General features: G+C 29.9%; 1 protein-coding gene and 3 long non-coding RNA genes across 9 annotated transcripts in view; 2 read left to right on the top strand and 2 right to left on the bottom strand.

Annotated features, from left to right (window-relative positions):
* The window catches only part of kn (EBF transcription factor knot), a 29,909-nt gene that overhangs the window by 6,734 nt on the left and 2,123 nt on the right, over window positions 1-21,052 (bottom strand). The window contains exon 5 of the mRNA XM_015934032.3: window positions 11,315-11,396. Within this exon, the coding sequence (XP_015789518.1) occupies window positions 11,315-11,396 (82 nt within the window). The remainder of the gene's footprint in view (window positions 1-11,314; window positions 11,397-21,052) is intronic.
* On the top strand, window positions 84-2,321 carry LOC107366450 (uncharacterized). Of its 2 annotated transcripts, none has more exons than XR_001569673.3 (4): window positions 84-223; window positions 1,189-1,550; window positions 1,652-1,851; window positions 1,946-2,321. It is a non-coding gene; the product is annotated as an uncharacterized LOC107366450 (long non-coding RNA). The 2 variants fall into 2 exon arrangements; XR_016200979.1 differs by having other exon boundaries at window positions 149-232.
* LOC149094378 (uncharacterized) lies at window positions 2,097-3,378 on the bottom strand. The gene is made up of 2 exons (XR_016200980.1): window positions 3,050-3,378; window positions 2,097-2,844 (listed from the first exon to the last, which is right to left on the bottom strand). It is a non-coding gene; the product is annotated as an uncharacterized LOC149094378 (long non-coding RNA).
* On the top strand, window positions 2,905-10,686 carry LOC107366442 (uncharacterized). Of its 5 annotated transcripts, none has more exons than XR_016200976.1 (6): window positions 2,905-3,694; window positions 3,779-3,903; window positions 3,980-4,120; window positions 4,309-5,945; window positions 7,065-7,150; window positions 7,460-10,686. It is a non-coding gene; the product is annotated as an uncharacterized LOC107366442 (long non-coding RNA). The 5 variants fall into 5 exon arrangements; XR_001569663.3 differs by having other exon boundaries at window positions 3,379-3,538; window positions 3,668-3,903; XR_001569662.3 differs by having other exon boundaries at window positions 2,905-3,903.

Below are 21,052 nucleotides of genomic sequence, written 5' to 3'. Positions count from 1 at the left end.
ATATAAAAATTGAAACAAAAATGTAAAATTAAAAGATTAAACAATTTACATAAGCCAACAAGTCGTCATTAGGAAACGAACCCTCAAATCTTTGTTAGATAAGGAAATTTTCTTCAATTATTTTCCAACCAACCTTTTGTATATCTTTTGTTACATTGTTTTAGTGTTAATTACTTTGATTAAATTGTGTGAATAATGGTATTAAACAAATATAAAATTGAAGGTAAGTAAGGTAAATAAACAATTAAACCTTGATTCAATGAATATCATGAGAAGACAATTTATTTGATTGTTTCTCTTGATGCTTAATTTGCTTTTGTTGCCTTCTAAACCATCTTTCCCAACATAAAGCCATCTTTTTTTCACTTTTTTGTGTTTGTTTCTCTACACAATTTAACCCTTTTGTTATCCTTCCCTCGTTTATCTTTTTTCAATATGCTTTTTGTTTTATATAATTTCTCTTCTTTGCACTACCATTATTATGTTTATCATTAATATTAACTCTTAATGCAAATACATGTATGTGTGTATACGTCTAACCATAGAAGCAGTTTCCGTTTTTCAACACAAGAAATAATAATCATCTATCTTTATATTATATACATTTGTGTATGTATATGTACGTAATGATAAATATACGCAAGGTTGTGCAAAAAACAAACAGAGTAACCCAACATAGGATGAACTACCTCAATGTAAATGTTTACTTGGTGTAGTAGTCATCAAAGATACTGATGATGTTTACTTTGCTGCTACTTGTGTGCAAAAATATAAAGGTAAAGATTATTGTAATAATTTTTACCATTACTATTGTTAATATCATTATTATCTGTACAGGGGAGGAAAAATGTTCAGGTTAACTTGATAGAAGACTGGATAATTTTCAATTCAACATGAGTTTTATATTTGTTGATGTAAAAAAAATCATTTTTATTTTCTTTTCGATTCTATTGATCAAAAAATACATTTTTCAGTGATATAATGATAAAAAATAGTCTTTCAAATTCATTCAATAATAAAAATGATAATCTGAAAGCAAAATTTTGTCTCAAAAATGAATCAGTAAACATATTAATAGTTATCCATCACCAATTCATATGAGAAATAATAGTCATTGATAATATTTTCAATTATTCCTGATTTTTTCAATCATAATAATAATTTGATTATTTTACTTTCTTGTCACAGGTAAACACCATTCTAGGATTGTATTGATATTGGTAGTTGGACTGGAAGAGGAGAAAAAAATGAACGACTCATTTCAATAATTGAATAACTCATCTGATCAAAGGAAATTCATTCAGTGGATTCTGCATCATTTTTCAAATTTGGCTTTACTTTTGCTGTTCAATTTTTATCAAGATTCTGAAGTTATGCTGGAAACTAAATTGGTTACAATGTTGCTCTTGGTTTATTTAGGTATCATTGTGATGATATGATAAATATGAGCAGAAAATTTTGTTCTGGTTTGGTTACAGTGTAAATAACTCAGAGAAGAGGAAAAATAGTTGCAACAAAAATGGACTAACTATTACTTGGATTGATATATTGTGAGTAACTTCATAAGAATAGTTAGTTAAATATTCATATGCATAGTATATAATAATCTTTCTCTTTATCTCTTTCTCTATTCTTCTGAATATTCATTTAGATTATACAAAATAATCCATTGGAAAGGAGGGCGAAAAAAAGAGGAAAAAAGATAATGTTGCATTTTGAATAATAAAATGGATCCCAGTTATTACAATTTAGAGTTTGCACTTTACTTGGTTAATGTAACTCTGTCTACACTGTTAAACCTGATCAAAGCGCAACAATTTGTTTCATCTTGTATAACTATTGTTAAACAAGGTAAGTGAGAGGATTAAATGATCATACAATCATACATATTAACAGTCAACTCATTTTTGTTTTTTGCTCTTTTCTCCTTTCTGCTCTTTTCCAGTTGTCACTACAATAATGGAAAACATGGGAGATTAATCCTGCCAAGGTGTTAACCCAAATTAACTCTCAACATGGAAGTCAATGTAATGTGGATAACAACAAAGCTACTAGACATTAGGAGAAAATGACATGAAAATAATCAAACCAACGGATTTCAATTTGTTATTACAGCGAATATACAAGAAGAAGGAAAAAAAATTGTCACAAAAATTATAATAAATGAGCTAAGACTGTGCATTTATCAAGCCATTGGAGCACGCACTTTTTTCAGTTGAAAAACAAAATCAAAAAGGATAAAGAAATGTAGGTGTTGAAAAAAATGGAATCTTGGGAAGGAAAACAAGTTGTTATTATGATAAAACGATTTTACAGGTCAAAGAAATTTGCTGAACCACCTCGTCACAATCATTTTTCATACTCAACTTGAAATATAAATTTATGGTTCATCTTCCGTTATTTTGATCGATATCATCTATTTATCTGAGTATTACTATATACAGTAGACAAAATATATGAATATGTGTTGAGCAAAAAGTTATACATGCAATGACTTTAGGTTCAAGACATTTCTCTTCATAAGGCAGTAGGAAGATGAAGTAAAAGGAAAAGGAGGATAAATAGGAAAGATAAAGAGGGTAAAAAGCACAAGGCTGTAAGATGATATAGTGTCAAGGTAACTCGGCTGATGATAAGGTTAGAGGAAACATTACAAATAATGCACGCTTCTCAATTGGTAGAGATAAATCATGTGTACACATAAATCTACTTTTTGATATTATCTATTCTCAGAGTTGATCAAATTCAAGACTTACGGTTAAGGTGTAAATAACGGTGAAAGTATGCAAGATATCACGGTAAAGGATTGCATTAGAATAGATGAAAGAGTTGCCAAAAACAAGGCTATTAAATAATCAAGGAAAAAGGGGAAGAAAAGTAAATCAAAATCCAAAGGTATTTAAGGTTAAACTATAATCCATAAGGGATGAAAATGATGAACTTTATTGGACCATCCAATGTTGTATAATTTATGAGCAACAAATGCCTCTAGAGGATCAATATTAATTTAGTGGCAACAACAAAAAAACTCTTCTTTATACTGACTCACCTGATTGGACATGATGAAAAGAGTTGCAGGATATAATAATGACAATGATAATTATGAAAATGATGATTAGCAGAAGAGATACAAGAGATGTGGAGGAAAAGGAGAAGTTATTTTGACGGCCAAGAAAAATGGTAAGAAAAAACAGGCGAGCAAAAAATGTAAACCTAAGGGGATATAATCATTGATTGGGTATTTTATGAGCATCAATCAGAGATGAGAGAAAAAAATATATAATGTTATTCATCATTTTAAGGGTAAAAATACAAAAAAAGGTAGAGTATAAAAAGGGAAAGAAGAGTAACAAAAAATATATAAGCAAGACAAAATCAGGAAAAGGGCAATCATCCTCAAGAGATTTTGAGTAACTTGCTCTTTTTTCATCATAATTTTTGAGATTTTTCATCCTCTTTCTTTTGTTCTTTACCATCACAATCATCACTATCATCATCATAGTCATCATCATCAGGATGGCACAAAAGTAACAATAAAGTAACTTCTTTTAATAGAGACTCTTGTCACAAACTTGTCAGACTTTTTTTGCCTTTTCATCTTTTGCTATTTCCACTATTTATACCGTTTCTGCTATTTTCACTATCATTTTATGCCTTTCTAATGTAGCATAAAAAGCAGGAAAACATAAAAGAGGTAAAATGAACAATTGGCATAAAAAGCATCAAATGTGTAATCAAAAGCCTACTGTTTTTGTTAACCAATTTAATCTTTAACCAGGACCAATCAATGTAATCATCTTTTCTTTATTTTTATTACCTGACACATCTATCAACAACAACATTTTCACCTGGAATTACCATCAAGTATCATTATTATCATCATCATACACTTTAACTCACCAAGTAAGTTAAACTCTTTTCCTTACATGGTTTATTTAACCATCTTTTTCCCTCTATCGTTTTTTTGGCTCCTATTTAGTTTACTTCTTATGCCATCTCATCAACCATGCTTTCAACATTTATCCCTTCAATCTATACTAAAGTTTCCTGATAAATTATTAAATAATAAAAGATCAAAATAGGAGCTGATAAAACTGATAGTTCAATCAGCAATGCTCAAGTTAAGTAGCTTTACAGTCATCATTATTTCTCTCTTTTCCTCTATCTTGTTAATTCCTTCATCTCATCTTCTCATTTGCTTTTAGTCTTTTGTCTAAAAGTGATTAAAAGCCATGCTGTCAACCCCTAAAGATTGTAATTTTCTTCTTTATTCATCTTTCCTTTCCTTTTATTTCTCTCCCCATTTAGATTCAATCCAAATGAGATAAGATCTGTTTGATGTGCGTCAAAGTCAATCAATAATTTTCATTTATATCGTAATGGCCACCACCAGAAGGGATACACAACCAAGCAGAAAGAGAAACGTGAAACATCAACAGTTGAATGCAACTGTCAAAATGAGTCAAATGAAAGAAACAAGCGTTCACATCATCACATCAAGTTAGACTACCTTAGCGGTAAAGCAAAATCCATTCTTTCGGCACAATCAAATAATTTCAACGATCAAAGATTCATAGATCAACAAAAATATTCACCAGTGGATAACAAAGATCACAAACCTCTTCAAGTGTAAAAAAGGGAAATCAACATCTACTTTCGACAACACACGACACAGAAAAAAAGAAATAAAGTATTAGATGCCTGAAAACACATGACATGAGAATGTTGGATAACTGTCTCTCTTTCTCTGTCTACCTTGGAATAAGGAGGTTTCTCTTTGCGGCTTTTTCATCCTGATAATATGCAAACATTTTCCCTCTTCTCTTAATGGAGATGAACTTTACAATGTTGATGGTTAAAATAAGAGAAGGAGATTTGCAAGCTAAAAACAGCAAAAAGAGCAATTGACGAAAAATATTGTACATTTTCATCAGATTGTTTATGGACCAGTGGTGCTTTCAGGATAAATTGGCAAAATGAGATTGTGGACGCTGATCAAAGAGGATTAATTCTTTAAGAAAGGAGGATTATTTAGTGGCAATGGAACCAGTAAAGTGCCCAAAATGTCTCTCAGATTCACAGCTCAATTGACTAGACTTTTTATTTCTTTCCTCTCTCATTTTCCGTTACTTGATTTACCACTACCTTAAATTTTCTTTCTCTCTTCCTTTCCATTTCTTCCTTATCTTGCTCTCACTCTAACCATTTTCAAAGCTAACTGTAGTTAAGCTCATAAAGAGTGTCAATCTTTTCCTTTTTTTTATGTTTATATGTATGACTGTGTGTTTGTCAAATTTTATCAATTCCATCTTGAGTCGAGTATTATATAAACATATTCAGATTTAGTCTAATCATTAGTTTACATCATTTTAGTGGAAGGAGAAAAAAAACTTCTCTTAAAATTCATCGTTTTCTTTTTTCTCCCTTTCCTTTTCAAATGATAAAAATCAGCATCAAAAGCAAATATGACAGGAAACTATTTCCATCAAAAATGTCAACATCAACCTGTAGGATTTGACTCATTATAAAAGCTCATCACCAGTAATTATCTGTCCAAGACAAATTCAATTCATTTTGGCTCTTACTTTCAAAATCAAATTTCACGATTTATCCATAAACGACACAGATATACAATATACATATAAATATAAAAAATAGACTTGATTGCGATGAAATTAAAGCAAGAAAAGGTTAAATCAAATTTGAGGTAAGGTAATGAAAGTGGGGGAGGATTGAAAAACATTTAAAAGACTAAACAATGAAAGTTTTAAATTGTTAGAGAAAACAGTTTTTCATGTTGAATCTGTGACACAAATGATACATACCTAAGGCTATGCATAAATAGAAGCAGAAAGTTAAAGTGGATGCAAATTTTATTTGAAACAAAAGATGCTCCTGAAAAGATTGAAAAAGACAAAGATAAAGCCAAGGAAGAGCAAAAAAAGGCAAGTTATAAAAAAATAACAGAAATGAATGAATAAACAAACAGATGAGAATGATTAATAGCAACAGATTGTCTGAAATAGCAATGAATCTTCAACAGATTTGTGTGAATGTCACTAAATATTCACAGTAAGATAGATAACATTTATTGAAGGGAAGCACGATAAGGTTAGCAAATCTCATTGACTTTCCTTTTCTTTACATTTTTCATGATAAACCATCAATTTTTTCCCTCTCACAGTTTCTTCTTCATCATCAGTCCTAATTCAGGGTAAAATTTATTATCAAAAACAAAACCTTGTTATCCAATGTTTCCAGTTGTTAGTCAGGGAAACATTGAAATGATGTTTTTGTCCATCAAAATAGCATCGAGAAAAAACAATAAATCATTGTTGATCAAAATATTGTCTTGAAGCTTAAAAACTTGTTAACTTCAAGTCAAACAAATTAGGTTACAATTTACCCATTCATTTGCCAATCTGAAGCTTTAATCATAACATAAATTGTTCATTTTCAGTAATCATTCTGTTTGAATTGAACAGTTACAGAAATCATTTCAATTAGATTTTATGAGGATAACTTTTTTCCAGTTTCACCTTAATTATTTAAACAGTTGACAGGGAAAAAGAATGCAAAAGTTCCCATTTTGTAACTGAATTAAATGAAGAAACAAACAGAAGAAAAAAACATTTCTCAATTTAAACTAATTTTATTCCAATCTCATTTAACTTGATAATCTCACAGGAATAGTACAGATTGTCATTGTAATCTAGCAATCCTTTACAGTCAAAATGAAGCAAACTAAATCCAAGTGAAAGTAATAGAAATGGAAGAAAAAAATTCGTTGAAAAAAGAATTGAAAAGCCGAAAAAAATGATTAAAATAACAATAATCTCCACTCTTGACCAATTCTTGAACATTATTCAGCCACCAAATGATTTAATCAAACAAATTTCAACCTGAAGGTAAAGTTGATCATATTTTTGATTTGCTTTGCCAACTAAATCCTCCAACACCCACAATAGTCAAATTTTAAGGTTATTTTGAAAATTGTTGATTCCATTTTTTGATTGTTTGTTTAGATTTTTAATCGATAATTTATTCACTTTTTTTTCTTATAGGTTTTCATTTAAAGCATTACAATCAACTTCATTTACACATTCATTGGAATGGAAAGGCTTGAATGGATGGAAAATACAATTGCAAGGTGAAAAAGGCAAAAGAATAAGTTATTTTCACGATTCTTTGATTCCCTCTTTTGATTGGTGAACAATAAACACATAGCCTTTCTTTGTTCTGATTCATCGTTCACCAGAATCTCCCATGAGATAAGTCAACTTCCCGCTCACTCATTTCCTCTCTAACATTCTGTCTTCATCTCTTCCATGTCATTCCACCAATTTCAGAATATTTTTACCTCCCTATATAACACTTTTATCAATCTTCATCACACACATCATATTTTGTTCGTCTTTAAACTTATTTTTTTTCTCTTCTCTCGCTTTTCTTTCACCAGATCAACACTGATTTTGCCTATTGCCTTCTCTCCTGATTTATCTGCCCATCTTCATGGTGCTTCTTCATGTTTTCCTCCTGTTTTTGTTTTCCTGATCACCTTAACCAATTGATCCGAAGAAAAGCAAGTCCAATAAAAATGCAATGAATCTCAAACTCTAACGACCCATAAACCGATAAAAATAAACTTGACAAGGATAAACATGGCTGGTGAATGTGATGCTTTTTGGGAAACAAAATGAAATCAAATGGAGAAACAAAACAGCGGACTTTTATTCACTACTATAATAATCGTAATAATCATTCTGATAATAACAACAACAATAATAATGTAATGCCAAGTAAGCCTATAAAAATATCCTGTTTATGATGAAAAGTTGAAGGAAACAAAAAAAAAGGTTTGGTGTTGATAAGGAATGGCAAAAGTCTACAGAAAGGGAAACATGATGATGATGAACATGGAAAAGATGCGCAAAAAAATATTTTGTCAAAACACAATTGTAAAGCTGCTTTGAATTATGTTAATGGAAAAGTGGAATCCAAAGGAAAAGCTTTAAAAGATACACAAAATGGATACACACAAGAAAAGAAAAGCAAATCAAGGGAAACAAAATTCAAGATGAGATGACATTTTCATTATAAATACTAAAATATGAAAATCGAAAATGGAAAGAATCGAAAAAATGTTGGACTGGAAATTTACGACTAAATAGACAACACGGTAAACACACTCACACATAAGGTTCAATTACATTAAATTGGTGATGATAATAATGGATGGAAACATTTGTTAACAAACAGCAAGCAAACCCTGTTGACTGAATACAAGTGGTGAAAACAAGGCGCAAATCAACATGTTCAAGTGCATGTTAGTCAAAAGAGTTGGTGTTGTCAGTTGAAGATGAACAAAGATGAGTCTTTGTCATTGATTGCCTTGTCAAGAGCCTTTTCAATATCATCCTCTTATCCATGCAAATAGCCCTTGTAAAACTGGCTAATAATGGTAATACAATTTTGGATACAAATGAATGGAGTTACGTTACAGGCAGTTCAAGTTAATCGCTCTAATTTACCAAATTTTATTGTGTTTATCGTTTCCACTCATCATCATCAATGCATCTCAAAGTAGACCAACACGCGATCAAAGTATTTATCATCATTTTAATGGCGGCCAAACACGAGATGTTCAATGAATCTGCAGTCTTGTCCTCATTCAATTTTCAACTCATCACCATTCCATACATTTAAATATTCAATATTTTCCTATTATCTTGGCAAACAAATAATTGTTGCACATTATCCAGATCAATATCAACCTTTTGGTTAATTGAATCAATCAAGTAATTGACCGAAATCCCGTTTCGCCAGTTTAATCAACTAACATCCAGATATAAATTATAATAAAAGTGGACAAAAAAGGAAAACTGTTTTTTTCGCTTTTTATCAAATTCATGTCACCCAAACTTTTCAATTGGCTCTTCGTCAAGCTTCACATTATAATACAATCAGATGGAATGAAATTTTATCAGCAACACACAAAAAAAAGAGAAGAAAAAGTTAACCAAGAAAAAAGCTCCAATGAATCTGAATGGAAAGCTGAATGTGTTCTGAATATTAACCTTTTCACTTTTTGTGATCAACTTTCATTATTATTGCTATTATTATTATATATTGCCATCCAAAAACCTCCGAAGTATCATCAAAATACAGTCTATTCAAGCATTACTTTAAAGAATCTAAAAAAAGTTAAATGTTTCTCCATTCTTTTCCTTTTCATATTATTATCAATTGAATATTATTTCATCAAATTCACCTTCAAGCCATCAAAACAACCAAAGAAGAAGAGAAACAGAAGTTCAAGAGTTTTTCATCCTTCATTGAGACAGAATTTACAGTTACAATTCACAATATCTTCATTCACTTCTCATCAATTCATTTCATCTTCAAAATTCTCATATCAATCTTCAACAAGGAAAAAGCAAAGAACCAAAGAAAGCAAAAAAAAGACTAACAGTAAATAGATTACGTTCAATTGTTTCCATTGGCATAATATCAAATTTAAAAGCTTGTTTCTGAAACTCTTCGCATCTTAATGCTTCTCCTCATCATCATCATCATCTTACCATAAACAGTCCCAAGAACAAAGGAATTAATCTCAAGAGTATTTCCATCAATAGAAGCATACAAATTCAGATATCTTCTCTGGATCCTAACTCATCTTCCATCATGCTAATAAGCCATACTGACTTGAAAGTAAAAATTTATATTTCCATCAAATATTGGAATAATGTTTCACTTACGGATCAAAAAAAGAGCCAAAAAACCTCTGAATAATATTCTGGAAACTAATTAATATTGATAAATCAAAAAGTGTTTCAAAAAATGTGATTCAATGAAAGGTAAAAAGCAAGTTGAAAGGGAAGCAAATTTTAAGTAAATTTCAATGTCTCAACCAACCAAGTAAACCAAGTTAAAATGGTATTGACTTGGTTTCCTTCAGTAAAATGAATTTCAAATTTAATTTGACTGTTTCGTTTTTTTTCACTGACAAAGTCTAGACTTTTTTTTCACAAAAGCAAAAACTGAATTTGCATAATTCAATGAGAGTGAAAATGTTATCAACATCATGTTCCTATCATCAACATCACCAAAGCCTATGAAGTACAACAAGATCCGGAAAATGTGAGGAAAAAGTCGAAACCAGGAAAACCATTGAAACCATTTGGCACCCTTTCCAACCAACAAGCATCAACAGTTAATCAACTCTAATTAACTTATCAACTTCAAACTTGTCATTTTTATGTAAATTTATTTCTCACCAAAGGCAACAATTTAACCAGATACATTCAAAGATATCATTCCAAGTCCCTGTTAATCGAACATATAAAATTCCAAAATCTTCAGCAACTCGGAATATTTCCTTCTCTAAGCATCTCAACTGACCTCAACCAAGTTGACCAGAAAACTCGAGTTTTGGTTTCTCAGTTTCCAGTTAACATCAAAATGGATTGGCAAAAATATTGGAAACAAATGTTCCAACATTGATTGTTTTTCCCTGAAAGATGAAACATTTTGATTGATGATTCTCTCAATGTTAACTAAAAGACTGATCAATTTATTCAGTTACATGATTACATCCAAATACAGATATAACTAAATGCATGAAACAAAAAAAATGTTAATATCTTTGCTTATATTCATAGTTAAATATTCAATAACTTTCATTCATTATGCATATTAGTTCATCTTTTATGGTTCCTCTGTTTTTTTCAACATTTGCCTTTATTTGCCTTCCATCATCAGAATATATCTTTAATTAACTTTATCTAATTTAACTCACAAAATTAACTTGAAAAGAAGAAGCAAAAAAGGAATACTTTTTGTCCATTAGCATCTTGTAAAGACAAAATGACTGGGAGTTAAAAAAAGGTAACTCGGCTAAAGACAAATAATAATGAATTCAAATTTACCTTTTAATACAAAATTCATCTCAATTTGGATAAAAACTAATCAAAGTCCCGATGGAGGTCTACACACACATGCAATGCCCATTGGTCATCATCATGAAGTACTGAGCAATAAGTGAAAAACTTACAGTAAAAGCAACAATTGTTGAGATACAATTTAAATATTAATAACTGCAATCATAATGGCTATAACTAGCCAAGTCTCATCTTAATATAAAATTCAATTATATTTAATTGTAATAAGTTCAATAATGATCACCATTATCATCATGGCAGTAAATTAGAAAGGTTTGAGTAAAAAAAAGGATTGGATAAAGTCGTTTGGCGATTGTTGGCTTTTGCCCAAATTGTTTAATCAACTTGAAAGGTGAAATTAATTCAAATCTTACCTGAAATCTTCTCATATCACGAGGGTTTCCAGCATTTTTTAAACAATTTTGGTTACATTTGAGGAAAAATTTGAGATAAAATCTGAAATGAAAAGAATACAAAATTAATAATTAAAAATATGATCCATCAATTGTAAAGGTTTCAAGACGATGAAAAGGTAAACGGAAAAAGACTGAAAAGACTGAAACAATCTCATGAGAGTCATGACAAGAGAAAAGCTGAAAAAGTAAACTTTATTAACAACAATGTGAACAATTTATAAATTTGCAGATTTAATTGCCATTAAAATGCATTTGATTAAAAAAACAAATGTAAAACGAAACCATTAAAGCTCAATAATGGAAGGCGAAAAAAAGTACAAATTCATTTCAAATTAACAGATCGATATCATTAACTCTGATAATGATAATGTTCATGATGATGATGATGAAAAATGGTAGGTCATCTCACCTCTAAAGGAAGATTAAATAGCAAGGGAAAGAGCAATTTGAGTTGAATCTTCTTCATCGGTAGACTTAATTAGTTCATCTAAACTAATGTGTAACAAGATCGCCATCATTTGCATCTTGATTGCAACTGCAAACTCATCATACTCATCATCATCATCATCATCATCATGGTCTTCATCAAAATCATCTTCATAAACATTTTGGAATAAAATTTTTTTTCTCTTTTCTGTTTCGCTTTTTTGACCCACTTTGCAACATGCATTTTCATCCTCATCTTTGCACATATAATTATCATGATAAAAATCACGTGAGTTACTTACATTTAGACCCTATAATTGGATAGTAAATTGTTGACTATTCAGTTCTGTTATAGGATTCAATTCTGATTCAGTGATTCTAATTATTCTGGCAACTTTGAGCAGCCAAGTCTCAACCAATATACAGCCATAAATAGTGTTTATCAATTGAACAAAATATCATTTCATTCAATTGATAATTTATATACTAAATATTATTGTTGTTATTAACCATTAACAGAAACAAGGTGAATCTGTTTTAATCAAGAAAACAAAAATATTTGCTTCTTCTTCTTTTTTTTCGTTCATCTTTACATCTCAAAGGAACCATTAAAAGACAAAAGATGATGAGAAATAAGCTGTTTCAAGATGAACATCATCATGAAAGAAGAGGAACAAGAACAAGTTATTCATATTCGCATTTCTAATATCAACTCAGATTAAGGATAAAACATGAGATAATAATAGTAATAATAATTTTTCCAGTCAAAATACAAAATCTGTTAAATTATACTGAAAATATCATGAAAATGGTATCAACAAAAAGAGATGCATAAGCATCAAATAATTGCACCCAAAAGAGTTATTCATCGCAATGCATTACATTTACAGACATTAACCATTGTATTGTTATTAACATTGATTGTTATTGAGCAAAAATTGATTACAATTTGTCACCTTTTGCCAGATAAATGAGCAGAATGAGTTGAAAAATCATTTCATTCAAAAATCAAGGAAAAGACGAGATAATTAATTCTGTTGTTCAGTTAATTAAACACGTAAACAAATGAGTTTCAAGGGTTGTAATGATACTGTCAACATTGACTCAAGATCAGAGACACAAAGTCAATAAGTTGATTAATCAAATTAAATTCAAAGTTTCCTTTGATACTTTACTGAAACAAAAACCTAAAATGAAATTAAAATCAAAATCAAAATCAAATGAATCTAACCTTAAAAACCAGAAATTCATTTTCTTCAAAGAACATCGAGATTTTTCTGAAAATTCTGATAAATCTTCTTCAACATTAAATTTTCTGTTTGAAATTTTCTTTAGTAATTTTGATATTTGTGATTCTGTTTCATTTCATGCTCGTGTTAATCTGTTGTTTCATGCAAAATGTAACTCAACACATTGGAATAGATCAAGGTGAATAATCCGTTGAAGTAAAGCAAATTAACAGGATTGATGTGAAGACAGAAACAAATGAAATAAAAAGACTTAACAAGTTATTACATTAAACTGTTTACAGTGAACTGGAATAAGTCCATTTATATTAATACATTATAATGCATTAAAACAGGTAACAGTGTTCAAGATATAATACAATAAAAGCAAATTGAACAACAATTGGAAACTTCAATAAGACAATGAATGAGTTTATCCATTAATGTAATAAACTGTACAAACAAATAAATAAAACAACAGTAAACGTTAACATTTAAAGTAAATTGTTTCAGTTTACAGTTTCACTTCATTTTTCAAACATGAAATATTAACCATTTTGTTTCCCTGCAACTGAAACATCATTTGGTTCAACAAAACCTTTAATTGATTAAAAATTCAGTTGAAATGGGCTTATAAGATGATGGACAAGGTTGAGATGAAAAGCTGTTGATTGAGTTACATTTTTCATTCAACCAAAGCCAATAAAAAACAAAATTATGATAAAATCGTTTCACATTTCAATGAGCGTAATATTGATAAACATTCATTGTTATATTTTATTCATTGCCTGTAAATAAGTTGAAACATCATTCAGTGAAACGTCAACAGATTGTTAAACTTTTAAACAGATTCACTTGGCATCAGTTTATCTTCAAACATCATCCATAAGCCTCTTACCGACACGTGAACATGATGATAATGATGATGATTAGAGGACAAAAAGATGTTATCATTTTGAATGAAAGAAGAGAAAAGCATTTTTTCGAGGAAAAAAATTCTCCCAAAATATTGAGATTCACTTTTAATTTCATGATCGAGTCGCTTCGAATTGCAATGGAAAGAAAAAGTTTTAGATTAAAATTCGAGTTTCAATTTGGATTTCCATTTCAGTTCTAACCGAATTCATTGAGGTTAAAATGACCTTTAGTCTGAAATCGATTTCTCGAATGTAATTTATCGCTTTCGAAGAAATTTCATCAAAATTTTGACGAGAAAATTTCCAAATTTCAATTTCGATCGAAATGAATCTGAATCGAAAAATTGAGAGAACAGTTTTTATGGTTCGAAATTGATTCTCATAAGATTGTGAGAAATGAATAGTTAATCTCAATGAACTTGTCTTGGAATAAATTATAAATTTGAAAATCGAAAATGTTCAAAGTTCCAAAATTTCAATGATTTCATGCTATTTCGTGTTATAAATTTGTTCAAAATGTTGCTCATATTTTTGACTGAAATGAAGGAAAGAAAAGGATAAAAATTCAATTTCTATCTCTTGCTGTGCAACAAATGTCCATCCATTGAATAATTCATCATCAGATTGAAATTATTTATATGTTAATATCAATTTCAATTACAAATAGCAATAAGAATCAATAAGTTGGTTCATCAAAAGTATCATTATTATATTAAAGTTACCATCATCATCTTAATAACTATTCACATAATCAGCAAAAGTGACTTTCAAACAAAATATGACTTCTGTCTTCTGTAGTTGACTGGTTATCACTATCATTATATTTTTATATTATTACCTGATCAAGTAATGGTTGGTCAAGCATCGCCGTCAGTAGAGCATAAAGGTTAACAATAATGGCGATCACAAACCATTTTTACATTCATCATGATAATGAAATAAAATGATCCAATCGAGTAAAACAAAAGTCCAAAGTCAACTCAGTTTCCAATTCAAATTTTTCTAAATTTCAACATTCGATCAGAGTTTAGTTTCCATATTTCAAAACCCGAATCCTGACTTCGAAATGTTCAAATCTCTCTTTTTGAGTTTCTAACGAAAACGCTTTCACTTGGATTTCAATCTCAAGTCTCGAAGTTTTGACTTTTTTGTCTTCGATTTTCGAGGTTTTGATTTTGCGATTTTCGGGTTCTTCTGCTTTTGGTGTTTGTTTCGGTTTTGGTTTGTTTTCATTGAAAAGAATCATCTATGAAAAGTTGAACGGAAAACAAAAGGATTAAGCGGTTTTACATTATAAATCCACTTGTTTATTTGTCGTTGAAGTTAATCTCGTCTTTCATGACAATTCTCGAGTCATGAGATAATGATTGATGATGATTATCTCATCATCTTGGACAAGTGTCTGTCAAAAGTCGGTTTCTTGTCAGTTTCTTCTTGACCGAAACGTAATTCAACTTTTCGTTTTTGCGCCAAAAAAGCAAAGGTTGAATAAGATGATCCTTTAAAGATGAATAGACATCTCAAACAGGACACATCACAATCACCCTGACTGACCATACACACATGATAATCATTAAAACATTAATAGTCATTATCATTAACACACATTAGTGACAGAAGAGCCACAAAAAATGAACAATAATTGTTTAACTGAAAATGTTGAAGCAAAGGTTACCAAGAAAAATGTTCAACTTGAAGCTGATGAATTAATATAATCAATGGATGTACCTTTTGTTTTCTGGTTAATCATCATTACGGTAAGGTAAAGGTTCACTTTTTGAAAGGTAATTTTAAAGATAATCCTTTTTGACCCTTAAATTATCCATAACAAGAGTAAAAAACGTGAAAGATTAGCCTTTTCAAGGACAGAAAGGTCAACAAAAAATGTGCAAATGTCCAGGAAACAGGTAAAGAGTAATTGTTATAGTAAAGTTGAAATTCAAGTAAAACCAGAATCACTAATTACCAGAGAAGAGGAAAGATATTCATTTTGTTTCTTTACCTTTCAACGATTTTATTGAGTTTTCATTTTTATGGACATCTCAATTGGCTAGTAAAATGGCCATTCAAATGGGTCAATATAAAGTTCAATGAAAGCCTCGAAAAGGTTAATTCAATTTAACAGTCAATTCAAAATGAAAACCCAAATTCAATGTAAACTAAAAAACCTTTTGTCAAGTCTCAACATGTTGCAGCAAAACAAAACCATTGCTTAAAATGTTGATTAAAGGTTGATATTGACCAGAAAATAAATAGAGAATAAGAACAACAATTAAAATATAAATTCTTGAACAACTGAATTAATCGTTATCCATAAAGATCGAACAGAATTAAATAATCATTTTGATCAACCTTCTAATGACCATTTTAAGCAATGGTTTTGTTTGATACCAACACGGACCTTTCCATATGAAAAGCTAAGGACTTTGGGTTTTGCATCTTTCGATCTTTTCATTTGTACCTTTTCAATCTCGTCTTTTGAAGTTGGTTCAAATTCATAATTACATGTCTTCATCACGAACCATTGAGTAAATTGTAAAAAGGTGTGAATTGTTTTCGAGCAACAATTATCAATTATAATTGTAGGTTATAAAAAATAGTTTAAAACCAAAGTCTTTTGCTTTTGAAGGTTTGTTTTTTGGACTAGAAAATGATTCAAGTTTAGCAGTAAAATTGGTTAGTTTAATGGTTTGACGTAAATTATGCTCTAATTGTACTTATTGTCAATTAAATTTCAAAGTCATTGCAATAATAATTAAAAATCTAATAATAATCATGAGTTTGTCAGTTAACCACGAAACGAGAATAATTTGCGACACTTTTCATATTGTATTACATTCAACTTATAACTTGTTAAGACGTTATTTTAAAGACTGTCAACAGCAAGAAGACTTGACAGTTAGATGATTCATCATCATCAGTATCACTAATTTAGTTTCACTGTTCAATGAAACCATTTCTCAAGCGATGATAAGCTTCAAATCAGCTTCTAAACATCTTTAGATTGTTGCACTAAAATAACAATTATGTTAAGGAAATATTATTTTTCATAACTTCCGTTTTCCTATTGGGAGTGAAAAGATATTTTCATCTTTTCATTCAATTCTCATAACCATTTTGATGCACTTTCATCAAACATTATCAACTTCATCAGTTCAATTGTGATGCACAACAACATTCATATCGAGTGCAAGAAATATGAAACTATTATTATCTTTATCAAGATCAAGACAAAGGCGAGCAAAATGATCAAGATCGAAGGATAAAAATCGCGATTCGAAGGGAAACATTTTCTTCCTTCAAAAGTTCCACCTATATTTTAATCTGAAGAAAGTTCATGAAAACTCTGAAAACAACTCGAAGATTAAACAAAGTTAGAAAATGCAAAATCTTAAAAGAACTGTAAGACTCGAAAAAGTCACCTAAAACTCGAAAATCCTCGAAGTAAGAAGTTGAATAAACAAGCTGAAAGGTTAAGAAGCAAAGACTTAAAACCTTAAAACAAATTATAAAACTTGACTGAAAACCACAAACTTTTAAACAAACAAAGAACGTTAAAACTCGAAGTTGAACAGATGTCGAAAATCTTGAAACACGAATGAAAACTAAAAAAGGTAAACTTGAAAAGAACGAAAAAATTGATTCGAAAATGAAAAACAATGATAATGTACTTTTCCCATGGCACGAACATGATGAACGATAAAAGCTGAAATAAGACTAGTAATGCATTTAAAGCCTTAACTGGTTTGTCACTTGAACAGTTCAACATTAACTAGAACAAGTTTTAATGCAAAGTTTATCATTAACGGTAACTCTAAATGTTGACAAATAACAATATTCAAAGTTAAGGTTTGCAATTACAATGAAAATAAAAAGCTAGGTAAAGATAAAATGTACATTAACCTTGTTCCTCATGCAAATCCCTTGTAAAACCTACAATATATATTCAATAATCAAGCTTGAACAATACGAGAATCAAGTTAATCCTTTAGCTTAAGCCTTTTCTGCATCTCAAATGTGATCAATAAAACTTCATTGTTATCATTCATAAATTGAGTCTCATTAACTTTCCTTTCCTAACCATTGAAACAAAGTAATTGTAATCATTAAATGTCCACTAAATTACGAGAATAATTATTTTTTTGTGAAAAAAAACGTCGATCATTATCATAAAGTTAGTAATAATGAAATATTCAATTTTCAATTTACTGTTCAAGTTTGGATGAAACTCAAAAGGATCAACTAAGATATTCAGAGATTTAGATCCATTTATCAGGAAAGGATTTAGTTGAGGATTATTGGCATGTCACTTGTGCTTAAAGTATTGCCTAAGTCATCATCATTTTTATCATCTTCATCTTCATCTTTTTTCCTCAACTTTTCCTTTCCATTCAATGGTCAAGTGAACTTTTTTCATCAAATTTACTTTCAACTTTTTGTCAACATCAAGATTCAAATTTTGTGTCAATTTCAACTTGAAATCTGTTCATCAAGTTTCTCAACTCGCAAATGCACATCAAAAGACATTTTCATCTTTAAAGGTAAATCTTTTTATTAAAGTTTCAGATAACATTTTTACCTGTTCAGTTGACAGGAAGGATATGAAATATCCAATTCTCATTACTATTGTTGATGAATAAATGATCGAGTTGGAGTTGCAATTTAGCTTCAAGATATCATTAAGTATCATTATCCATTATCATTGCAGTTTAATAATTGATATTAAAAGCATTGAAATAATCAGGTTAAAAGGTTTTAATTCAACATTTCAATCAGTTCGAGTTGAATCAAAATATTGATATCTTCATGTCTTCCATGATTAACAGTGAATAAAACCGGTAATAATTTTGAGCAATCATTTGTTCATTTTACAGTTTGAAGAAAAGGATTGAAAGGGTGAAAAAAAAGTGAGTAAACAAATTGAATGTGTTCAATTGACATGAAAAACAAGTTGTGATTAATGAAAGTGTAAGCATCCATGGAAATGAATAGCAATTGGAATCAAGATGTTTTTCATGGTAAATAGTTGCAGTTGATTATAAAAAGGAGAAGGAAAAAGTTGAAAGTTTTAAATGGATTCGTGAGTTTGCAAGTTAATCAAGCAACAAGAAAAGCCTAAAGTATCAAAAGTACAAAAAGTACATTTGAAAAGAGAAGGAAAAAAATTGTTCAAATAATCTGATAGGAACTTTCAGTGCAACCCTGTAACCACTCTATAGAGAGACTTTTTTACTCTTACTATGTTTTTTTACTCTCATCCAAATCATCTTCCATCATCATCTTACTAAAGTAAAGTGGAAAGGTTTATGATAATGTTTTGGCGAAGGTTGAGGAAAAAAAGAACAAAGTTTACTTCATTCTCGACAGTTCAGTGCAAAAAAAAGTAACATCAAAATAAATGTAAAAAGCTATGAAAAGAGTCTCAAGTTAAAACAAAACCAGAGCAAGATAATGATTAGGATGATAAGGTGAAAAAATAGAGAAGATTTTAAGATGATCTTAAGCACTTTAACTAAGTAGCTAAGCTGAATTCATGAGTTTGTTTTTCCTCATCATCTTTAACATCATTTTCATCACCTCATCAAGGGTAAGCCATTAGACAACAATCTTTCAACCTAACAAAGTAACACTTATCCCATCAAGTGTAACACATAAGTCACCCTCTTTACGGCAAAAATTTTCACTCAATTTTATTCTCACTTTTTTCAACATTGCCACCATGATCATCACAATTGTTGTCATCATGATCATGATCATCTTCATCATCATTCTCATCATCATTTTCAACATAATTTTCACCTTAATTTTTATCATGATTTTCATTGTGACTAGGCTCTAAGACAGCAAGATTTTAACCTAGCACAGTGACTCTCGTAGGATCAAATTAAACACAACTTGGCCTCTTCACGTAAGCCATTTGACTTTCATCGTTTTTTTTTTCATTTAATCAGCATTTATTCATGTTGGTTTTCAGGTTAATTTAGCTAATAAACCATGAAAATCTCTTTGTTTCTGACCTCAATTGAGCTTAAACCATTTATCAACTTATGCTAAGTATTTAATATTCAATTTAAATATGAAAATTGACTTTAAATGTTGCACTTGAATGAATGCAGCATCTAGCATATTATAAGATAACATTGCATATGATAATATTAAATCAAACTCCCTGTGAGAATAGCTTTAGGCATTCCTGGAATTTATCATCAGTTTTATTTTTCTTTCTTTTTTAGCTTCTCTTGTTGGCTGGTCAAAAACTGGAAAACCAATTGTTAGTGACTCAAGAGACGTTGCAATCATTAAGTCCCAAAGATACTCTTGGGGCTTTTAGACACACAGTTAACATGATCAAAGCTAATTCACTAGGAATCTCATCAACTGAATTATCTGTCTCATAAAATACCTATGGGAGTGGTTAAATATTATGCTCAAAATCATGGTCGATCAAACATTGAAATTCAAGGTGAATCAGAATGAAACATTAAATCAAAATAGTTCTTGAAACTTGAAACAGAAAACCAAATGAAAATTTTCAATCAAAAATTGAAAGCAACTCAATCAAGTAAATTGCATTGTCAGGTAAATGAATAAAAAATGTTTAATTGTCAATTGCCTTTTAGCAATTTAAAAGTTGTTTGTTTGTTTCCAATTGAAACTCAATAAAAGAAGAGAGCAAATTGAGATGAAAATATTCTTGCCTTTAACCACAACTTTTCATGGTACAAACACCACAATATATTATTCAATATCAACCTTCTCCTCCTCCCTCTCCTCCTCCTACTTACCTTACTGATCACCCCAACTCTCTTCCTCCCTGTTTCACCTCCAAGCACAACAATAATGATAAAAATATAATGAAAAGCATCTTGTTTAACTATCAGATTACATCAACATTTGTTTTCAACTTTTCCTTCTTTTTTTGGTCAACACACAAAATTCAACCAGACACAAGCTTCATCAACATTGAAACCATGAATGTCCATCCACCTCTCACTCTAGGGATTCCCTTTCATCCAACATTCAACTCGAGCAAAGATTGACCAAAATGGAGACAAAAATGATGGACAAATCAGAATGAAAACATTTCTATTTTTTCTTCTGATGCCATCAAAGTTGACATTCAAGTG

This window comes from Tetranychus urticae, chromosome 1, assembly GCF_039701765.1.
Source record: "Tetranychus urticae isolate SD_2017Ah chromosome 1, NJAU_TeUrti_SD_1.0, whole genome shotgun sequence".
Classification (NCBI taxonomy): Eukaryota; Metazoa; Arthropoda; class Arachnida; order Trombidiformes; family Tetranychidae; genus Tetranychus; species Tetranychus urticae.
This window is presented reverse-complemented; position numbering and strand designations above follow the sequence as displayed.